Source organism: Guillardia theta, assembly GCF_000315625.1.
Source record: "Guillardia theta CCMP2712 unplaced genomic scaffold GUITHscaffold_76, whole genome shotgun sequence".
NCBI classification, from domain to species: Eukaryota; class Cryptophyceae; order Pyrenomonadales; family Geminigeraceae; genus Guillardia; species Guillardia theta.
The window spans coordinates 90,941-100,551 of record NW_005434598.1 but is presented as its reverse complement, the minus strand read 5'-3'; the positions used below and the strand labels follow the sequence as shown (position 1 = coordinate 100,551).

The window sequence follows — 9,611 nt, the reverse complement described above, 5'->3', positions numbered from 1 at the left end:
AGGGGGGAGGGGAGGGGAGAGAGAGGAGGGGAGGGGGGAGGGGAGGGAGGCAGGGGGAGGCTCATTCCCCTTGTTGGGGAAGGGAGCATGTTGCCTTTGTTGAGAATGGATATTTCAAATGTTTCAAACCTTATTTTTGAAATGACCCGAGTAACTTTCAACCTGACATAGCAACAATTTAAGGATGTTTTTGATAATGTGAAAACCTTATTTCTTTTAGCTGAGGCGGATTCTTTTCTTCCTATGGTCTGTCGGTTGTACCCCTCACCCCATGTCTTAGTACTGCTCTAAAATAACTGAAAATAATTCTGTAATCTATATCAGTCAACAGCTGACCCCAGAAGGCGCTAACCATGGATGAAATACCGCGCAGGGGAGATCAGGAGTTGATGGGAGGCGACGAACAACAAACTACACCAGAGATGGAGAAAGATGCTCAAAGATTATCAGCAGAGAAAAAAGCTCAGGAGAATGACAAAATGAGAAGAAGATTGGCAGAGAGCACTCAGAAGATATACAAGAACAAGATTCAAAAAATGGTGGATATCATTAAGAAAGCCAGGGAAGGAGGGAATACGATTTTTGTGGATGCGCTGGATGACTCTGGACAGTTGAAGCTGCCACTTTCGTGGGCGTGTGTGAGAGAAGTGTTCAGACATCTGACAAGAAACAAGGCTTTCACCGAGAGGAGCAAGAAACGAAAGATTGGCCCTCAAGGCGAAGTGGAGGATGGCGGTAGCGATGGCAGTGACTCCGAGGCAGACGCCCAGACTTCAGAAGGAGCGTCTCAGTCGTCTCATGCTCAAGGGCCTGACATGTCGGTTGCAACATTACAAGCATACAGGAGTGCATTGAAGGACCTGTACCTCGAGCGCAATGTGGAATTCACGGCAAACGGCGTTGAAGCAGCGACGGGCATGTCTCTAGAGAAGAACTTGGACAAGATGATCGAAGTGTATGCAGAATCTACCACTGGTAGAATATCAAAGGCAGACATGCGTGCGGCAGAGGGGAAACTTCATCTGCCAGTGCAGAGTTACACGGAGATCTGCAGGACCTTTATTGAATGGAAGGCAAAGAGGAAGAATAGGGAGCCAGGGGGTACTGGTCTCTTCGTGCATGCAGCAGCAGCAATCTTGTGGAACTGTTGCTGTCTCAGTGATAGTTTGGATCTGCTGTACCTGGAACATCTAGATTGGGAGAACGATTGTTTGAAAATTACCATGTTAAATACCAAGAAAGATCGCAAAGCGGCGGATCCAGATCTGTATTCCATCCGAACGACGCATGTGTTTGCTTGTCCTACGCAACCACAGACATGCCCTATCTTAGCGCTGGCTCTGTACATCATTACACTCCCTCGCGGAAACACGTTCACGTCAAAGTTCTTCCCAGGGAAAGAGCAGAAGCACAGGTTCAACAGCGTGCTCCAGAGAATCATCGCTGATAAGGCTGGTGCAGAATGGAAAGACATTGGTTCTAGTAGCTTCAGGAAGGGAAGCGTCACTCATCTTCTGTCTATTCCAGGTGGACCAAGTCCACCATCCGTGTACCTGCGTGCATGTTTGCCCCTTGAGACTACACATGATCAGTGCATCTTGGATGGAGGGGGAAACGACCACTACTGCGGAAGGATATTAGCTGGGAATGATTTGGCCTCGGAGTTATTCGAATCCCTCCCACCGCACTTCACCCAGAATGGTTTAGATATGATAGGAGCGATTGGGCTGCACAAGTTTATTCACGGTTACGACTTCTTTCCGAGCTGCTTCAAACGGTGCATTCCTTACTTCATCGCAAGCGTGGTATATCACTTGGATGTGTTGCATCAATGGTATCCCAGGGACAGCCCTATCTGGGGAGCCCCAATGTTTGGTTTTCAAGGCACCAACACTATTGCTTTCCTCAAATCTCTGCGAGAGCACGTGGTAACTGGCATCGGGCAGTGCAAGGACTGCGGGATGACTCCTACTGGCGTTCCCCCGCATGCTCGCGCGATGGCAGAGAATAAGTTGGTCAGGGAAGAGATCGAACGTTTGCAAGGCAATCTAGACAGCGCGATGAGGAAAATGCCCGAGGCGGTTAATACAGCATTGCAACAGAGCTTTGAGAAGCATAGCGCGATGCTTGTTGGTGTGGAGTGTTTGAGTCGATTCAGGATCAATCTGAAGAATGACATCTTAAAGAGCGTCACCAAGGTTTTTGAGAGTCACGACATAAGAAGACAGGTCGTCCACATGAAGCAGCAATCACGAACTGACGAGGTCAATGCACGAATGGAGCCTTCAAATGCTTTCCTGGTGGGAGACGCTTTTCAATGGGACAACGGCAGAATCGCTATGGTCCCCCAGGATTATTGTTTTGTACAAAATGTGCCGTGCATGGATCTTTGGAAGCGATGGCATACGGGCGAGCATTGGACGGACAAGGAAGGGAAGCTGAAGCGCATCGGCCCCTTGAAGCGTTTGAAGTTCGAAGATCTTCAGACGAGACAGATGAGAGCGTTCCTGTCGAAAGCGGGTAAAGTGATGAAGAAGCTGGAAGAGTTTGGGAGGCTGTCAGGAGAGTTGAAGGAAGGGGAGGAGGTGACTTATGAGAATTACCAGAAATGCTTCGACCGTGCGCTCGAGATGCTCATGGAGAAAATTTACGGGAAAGAAGCGTGGAAGAAGAGCAAGGATGAATACGTCAAGCTGGCCTACACCACTGTATACAACTACATCCGGAAACTGCCCGGGGAGAACATGCTCGACGGGGACTCGATGAATGCTGCTGGTGCAGATGGAGGAGAGGGAGGTGGAGAAGGAGGTGCAGGAGGGAGGGGAGAGGCAGCGAGGGGAGAGAAACCGGACGAGAGCACGGGCAGCGAGAGAGCGCATTGCATGGGATGAGGAGAGTTGGAATAGGAGGTGAGGCGTGAAATGACAATAAACCAACAGACACCAGTGTGCGATCGGTTGCAAGCATGTTTGCAATGTTGCGAAAGATCAGTGCCACTGCATGCAGGTCACCCGCCAGGAGTTGCGACCGATGCATGTGAAGTCGGGCATGAGTGCTGGTTACGGCAACGACATGCTGCGAGCGTCTTGGTAAGACAGAAGGCAAGATATCACCGTCTACAGGTCGGTGGTGGAAGCAGAGGCGATTCCTTCCTTCGGACCCGATCAACAAGCCTCTCCCTAAGCTAGAGTGCATGGCAGGCAGAGTGCATTGCTAGACTGCATTATGTAGCCCTACCCCACAGTCTCAGGAAGAACAGCAGTACTGGAATGAGAGGAGGCGGACGGGTGATCAAGGACCATGCCTCCCATAGGAGGAGGATGAGAAAGAGGACAAGGACGAGGACAAGGACGAGGACAAGGACAAGGACGAGGACGAGGACGAGGACGAGGACGAGGACAAGGACAAGGACGAGGAGGAAGAAAGATAGGAAACCCTTGTGATTCCCAGCTCTAGGCTCATAATGAAGATTTGTGTCACTATAGAATCAGCGTGTGTGAAAAGATCAGCAAGGACGTGAAAGACTGAGACGTGTGAGAGAATCAGTAGAGGGAAATGATGAGGCAGTGGGATCGGGAGAAGAAGACCTCGTGATTCACTCTTGTCACACTTGACAGGTTGAATCAGAATCAGAGAGAGTAGATGACGTCAGCTGAGTGAACAGTTGAGGGAGTATGGTTGTAAGATAGAATGTTCGAAATGATAGACCAGAAGGAATTATTTCTTGACGTTTATCTTCATCTCGCCCATGTGCAGGTAGACACTGGCGTAAGTCTGACGTTGGTTTTGTTCGAAGATGTACGTGGAGAATGTCATGAAGGCATTGGAGCCACTCAAGATTCAGCTGTGGACCGGGCAAACAGACTTACCTCCCTTATCCTCCTCCTCCTTTTGGTGGAAGACCCGGACTGCAGAAGAAGGTCTTCATCGTCTGCTCCAACCCTGTTGGTTCATCGTTCTCCAACGCCATCGCTGACTCGGCGGAGACGGGGCTGTTGGCCAGCGGCCACATGATCCGTGACAGGATCAACCTCTACTCCATGCCCAATGAGATTGGAGGAGGATAGTTCCGTTCACTCCTTTCCATGAGGAGAGGCAGAGCTACATCCAAAAGAATGACCAGCCCCAGCTGAGACAGGACAAGCACGAAGTGGTTTGGATTGTACGAGATGCATTCAGCTCAACCTCGCGAGGTAAGATGCTGTTTGGAATCACTGCCTCTAATCTGCTTCCCTTGTTTGAAGAGGTTAAGAATGATGGGTACTGTTTTTCACCTCCCTCGCTGTTGAGTCACCGTGCCGCCTTCGTTTGAGCCACGTTTCCTTATTTGAAGTTCCTTGCCTTTGTTTGAACCCCATTCCTATGTTTGAAGTTGAGATATCATGCCGACTGTTCATCTTGGCTCGAACAGGTGTGCACGGAGATCTTGGAAGAGGTAGAGAGTTCTTTCAAGGATTGGTGAAGTAGTTCATACTTTATTCAAATTCAAAACAAAATCCCCAAAACATCCTGTTCTACCAATACTGACTTCATTGCCTTCGTTCACCTTGAACCCAAAACAACAACCACACCTTCGCCATCTTCGATTTCACCCATCCTGCTATGATTCATTTCTGCTTTTCGAATCCACTCCAGTACACATTTTCTTGTCAGTGTTGAATGCGACCAGCATTCCGAGGTTTGATGCCTCGGAGCGCCGCCGGCCGTACGGTGCGGTGCGGCATCACTCCAATTTACTAGTTATTATCAGTGCACTCAGCTCGACACTGCCTGAGGCTCGGCATCACACGGTTATGTACTACCGGCATTCGACTGCATTCTGCGGCGGCAACTTGGCAACCCGCTGCCGCGGCCCGGGCCGGGCCGCCGCTCACTGGCTGGACCGCAGAACTTGACTTGTCACGGCGGCCCGGCCCGGCCGGCCCCCGGGCCGCAGGCCGGGAGATGGCCGCAGGCTGCCCGGCCGCTGCCGGGCCCGGTAGAACGAGGAGAGTACCCGTGTTTTTCATATGCAAAGAAGGGGTGATCGATGCTGCGAGCAACCCAAAAACAGGGGTGAGGGTAGTCATTTTCTTCTAGAACCCGTCACAGACAGAAGCTTTTGGTTAGAGGAGTAGGGGTATTCACAAAGAAGTCCATGAAAAAGGGGGTAGGGGGGTAGGGGTACGTGTCATTGTGTACGTGCGGCCCTGGTGGGCATCGAGTGGGGGGGTGGGGGTAAAGCGATGGGTAAGGATTGAAAATGGGTGGATGGGGTAGGGTGGTATGACCCATCGTTGTAAGATACCCTACCCTAGTAAATCGAGAAATTGTGTTCGCAAAATTACCGGTACTTCAACATGAATGTAGAGGGTTGCCATGTTCAAGAAAGGGTGGTCTAGAATTAGGGGGTTATGGGGAGAAGGGGGTAGTCTGAAGCAGGGTGGTGGGGTGAGGCACGACGTCGGGAAGAATGGCTGGAGCGAAGCGGCTGCGATGGGTCGGCCTAGCGGTCGTCATGGCTGCACTTGTGCTAGTAGCAGGCGAGAACCAAGGTAAACAATGAACAAAACAAGAAGATAATAGATGGGAACCTTTGAACTCTTGCATCTTATGTTTCTTGCATCACGTTGTTTGAGATGAAGACGGCTACCCACGTGAAACTTTGATTTGCACGAAGATCTTGATAGAAGTGCTTCATTGATGGGTCGCATAAGATTTCTACGATTTTTCGTCTGAAAGCTCATATTTTCACCATTTCAACTGAAATTAGTTGATGAACACTGTAACACTGAATGATATTTTATTGGCACGTGTGAGCGGTCGATCGAAGTGTTGGTGCAGGATGATGGTGATCTTCAAAGTTTCATTCGTGAAAATCGATGAAATTATGCAGTCTTGACTGTTGTCCATGAAGAGAGAAGCAGATTTCGACTTGATCGTTGATCTCTGTCTAACAGGTGGGGATGCGGCGAAGTCAAGCACTGAAGCCAGCGCTGACAGCAGCTCCAACACACTTTTCAGCTACAAGGACATCACAAGGTGAGTTCACGAGATTCAGCATTATTATGTCATGACAGTTCGCCTCGCAAAACAACAGTTTCCTGCAAACAAGATGGGAGCACACTGTGAAGTTGTTCGACCGCGACTGGCTCACGGATGTCATCAAGCTGCACAAGTCTCCGGTATGCTTCATGTCTACATCAACATGGTCTTGTTTGTTGATTCTTTGTCTGACAACAGAAAGACTTCAAGAGGTTCTATTGCGATGTGAAAGTGTTTTTCCTCAGTCTCAGGGGCTATGAGAAGGAGGCTACCAATCATACCTCGCTGCTGCGCCTCACTGTGAAGAGGCCAATCTATGCCAAACTTCTGAATGAAGTGTTGGAAGAAAGCCACAAGCAGCCTGGAGAATGGATTGTAGCCAAAGAGCCTGTGGAGGGATACAACGTTTCGAAGAAATCGGTCGACAAGTTCAAGAAGTTCATCGGCCAAATCCCTTGCCTCGAGATGAAACGTGCTGCGTGGAAGGATGACAACATCGTTTTCAAGGCTAAGATCAAGGAGGGACATGAGAAGGATGGCCGTATTCTGAGCCTGGCGATGGGAACTCTGCACTCAGGGCTGAATCCGATCAAGAGGTTCAAGTACGCGCTTGCGACGTCCCTTGAAGTTCCAGCGGACCTTCCTTGGAGAATAGCGCACATTCCCTTTGAGATGACCTTGTGGATTATCATCGACTGCAGTGTGATGTTCACATTCTACATCATCCCACATTCTGACGGAGTGCTGAACTATGTGGACAAGTGAGTCCATTTTGTGTTACTTGGATGACTTCAACATGTTGTTACTGAAACCTTGGTGGTACAGGTATCTGGAGAAATCGAGTGCCAGTGTTAGGGGGCTTGCTGTGTTGATACCAGCTTTGCTCTTGATTTACATCTTCACCGCCATCTGGATCGAACTGATTTCTGTCGTTTTTTGTGAGTGTACTTGCGTTTTTACTGATCTTCCTGTCGCTGATTCGCACTTAGATTACCTCTTCGTATTCCTCTGGGCAATCGTCCGTCCGTTGCTGTCCCCCATCCTTGGAAAACCAAAGCCCTCTGAAGAGTCGGAAGACAAGAAGAAGAAGGAGTGAATGCTGTCTTGGTGTTCCGATGTTGGTGGGAGACTCCAAAGACAAACAAGGGCAAGAGGAGTGGCGTCCATTGGGAACCGTGGCGGCTGAGATCTTCGTGACCGTGACGGTTTTCATGAGCCTGGCATGCCGGAAAATGTGATTCTGAAATAAATCGATCTCGTTCATTACTGCCCTCCGGCCACTTTAGGCAGGGCCGCGCCGGCCGGTGCCGGCGGGCGGCCGGGGGCCGCCCCGCCCCGGTGAGTCCGAACTGCCTCAGCGGACTGAAGCACTGCCGCAGTGCCCATTCAAGCCAGCACAAGGGCTCGGATTTGCCACGGAAACTCCCGGAGTCCGCCGGACTCGGGGAGGCCTGGGCCGCCGCGTGGGCCGCAGGTGAATGGCGAGACGCCGTGCGCGTGACTCGCGCAGGCCCGGGCCACCGCTGCCGGGCCAGAGCACCGGCCCCGCCGTGAGAATTAGTGCTGGCCGGGCCCGGCGGGCCGGATCGGACTCACCTTCGGGCCCGGCCCGGGGCGGAGTGGCCCGGTTGAGTAACTTAGGCTCGGAGCTGTGAGTCATTTCTCGGGTGAGTCGGTGGATGAGGGGCAACACGGAGGCCGCAATGGTCGCAAGTGGAGATGAACTAGGTTGGGGAGGAGAAGAACCAACGATGGGACGAGGAGAGCAAGGAGGACGAGGACGACGACAAGGACGAGGTAAGATGCTGATCCTATGGCTGTGTTACTATGTCCCATCACGGTCCTGGTCTCTATTGCTGCAGCTTCTGCTATAGATCTGTGATCGATGTTGTTTTGCAAATTCGCGTCTGTCAGATTGTCCTGTTGCAGAATGTCGTTTACAAGAGTCTGAATAACTTCGCATTTTCACAGTCCAGAGTTTTCTGCTCTTGCTCGTCGTTCTGCTACAGCTTGTTCAACATGCGGCCTGCTTGCATTACAGCGGCAACAAAGGGTGTATGAGGGATTTGAAGCAGATCCCATTGAGAAGTCAGGACAGACAAACTTTGAGACGCTTCACCTCAGAGGGTCTATCAGAAACTTCCAGCAGGAAAGTCCATGGGGATGTTCTTCGCGTTCGAGGAGGAGGATCGCTTGACTTCAGCCGTCCTGAGACGGTCTTCAACACATACCTAGCAGGGCTCGCAGCATGTGAGTTTGAGGAGGATCTGCTGAGCTTGCTGACACGTCTTTCTTCTTCCTGGTGTATCATACAACGTGTTGCTCAGTTTGTGCTCTGTTGAGGGTTGTTGGACTCTCGGGCTCCAACAAAGTTGTCTCGGTAGCTAACGAGGTCTTTAGGAAAAACGACTTCATTGCTATAGATTGACAATATTACAGAAGTATCAAAAGCTCAAGACCAATTACCTCGCCGTCTTCTGGTTGATGTTCGTTGTTTGATCAGAAGTCTCTAACATCCATCCAGGGCGTTCAAGCTTGCAGACTGGCTTCACGGTCCTTATTTCTACTCGGTTGATAATTGTGTTGTTGCAACCTGTAGTCTGATGGGTTTACAGGTGTATGCGAGCAAAAAACATAATGGGAAACCTCTCGGAGAGGATTTGATCGGAAAGGTGATACAACCGAGAACATCTCGTCTCTCTGACGGTGTTTACAGCTGTTCCTGTGTGGGTTCGGGGCTTCCATGATATTCGGGACAGTTGCAGGAAGTCTCGTGGACACGATTGGAAGGAAGGCAGGTATGGGAGAAGAGGAGAGAGGGCGGGAAGGGGGGGGGGGGAGGAGAGGAGAGGACGAGAGAGGGGAGGCGAGGAAGCATAGTGTAGAGGAGAGGAGAGAGGAGGGGAGAGGAAAATGAGAGCACAAGGATAAGGGAGAAGAGCGGGAAGGAGGTGGGTTGAAAGGATAGTGAGGGAAGACAAGGATGGGGATGAAAAGCTGGAAAATTCTCACAATGTTTTGTGAAGGTTGCCTTGCCTTCGGTCTGATCTACTCGCTCTCTGCACTTTCAACGTTCGTGTTCCTTTCTGATTATCCTTCCTGCTTCTCATGCTCCTTCTCCTGCCCCTCCTGCCCCTCCTGCTCCTGCTCCTGCTCCTGCTGCTCCTGCTCCTCCTCCCTCTCCTCCTGCTCCTCCTGCTCCTCCTCCTCCTCCTTGACTGTCCCCCTGTAGTCGTGCAGCATCGCTCCCCTTCCTCCTCCTCGGTCGCGTCCTCGGAGGTTTGAGGTCGAAGTTGATTCGGCGCTCCTTGACGCGATTGAAACGCAGGAACTGCGACCTCCCTCCTCTTCTCAGCTCCAGAAGCCTGGCTGGTTGGAGAGCACGGAAAGCAGGTGACTGCTAGAGGGAAGGACGCAGAGAAGGAGATGTAGGGTGTGTGGGGGCAGGGAGCAGAAGAAGGACAGAAAAGGAGGGCGAAGAGCATCATGAGGAGGAGGAGGAGGAGGAGGAGGAGGAGGAGGAGGAGGAGGAGGAGGAGGAGGAGGAGGAGGAGGAGGAGAGGACGAGAGGAGGAGGAGGAGGAGGA

The 9,611-nt window shown here is 51.2% G+C and overlaps 3 protein-coding genes across 3 annotated transcripts in view; all 3 read left to right on the top strand.

Moving 5' to 3' along the window:
• Positions 1–353: 353 nt before the first annotated feature.
• Positions 354–3,430, top strand: GUITHDRAFT_114530 (hypothetical protein; the record flags this gene model as incomplete). The annotated part of the gene is made up of 3 exons (XM_005826252.1): positions 354–2,775; positions 3,007–3,089; positions 3,314–3,430. The coding sequence occupies 3 exons, from the start codon at positions 354–356 to the stop codon at positions 3,428–3,430; spliced, it is 2,622 nt and encodes an 873-aa protein (XP_005826309.1).
• A 2,007-nt stretch (positions 3,431–5,437) lies between these two features.
• Positions 5,438–6,785, top strand: GUITHDRAFT_154455 (hypothetical protein; the record flags this gene model as incomplete). Its single annotated transcript, XM_005826251.1, has 4 exons — positions 5,438–5,534; positions 5,940–6,021; positions 6,080–6,164; positions 6,223–6,785. Coding segments are annotated over exons 1-4 (669 nt in total), but the record flags the coding sequence as incomplete, so codon positions are not given.
• Positions 6,786–8,081: 1,296 nt separating this feature from the next.
• GUITHDRAFT_114528 (hypothetical protein) overlaps positions 8,082–9,611 on the top strand; it is a gene marked incomplete at both ends in the record, with an annotated part of 3,659 nt that continues 2,129 nt past the window's right edge. The window contains 7 exons of the mRNA XM_005826250.1: positions 8,082–8,274; positions 8,352–8,416; positions 8,464–8,504; positions 8,549–8,594; positions 8,640–8,696; positions 8,741–8,822; positions 9,353–9,417. Coding sequence (XP_005826307.1) covers positions 8,082–8,274; positions 8,352–8,416; positions 8,464–8,504; positions 8,549–8,594; positions 8,640–8,696; positions 8,741–8,822; positions 9,353–9,417 — 549 coding nt within the window. The remainder of the gene's footprint in view (positions 8,275–8,351; positions 8,417–8,463; positions 8,505–8,548; positions 8,595–8,639; positions 8,697–8,740; positions 8,823–9,352; positions 9,418–9,611) is intronic.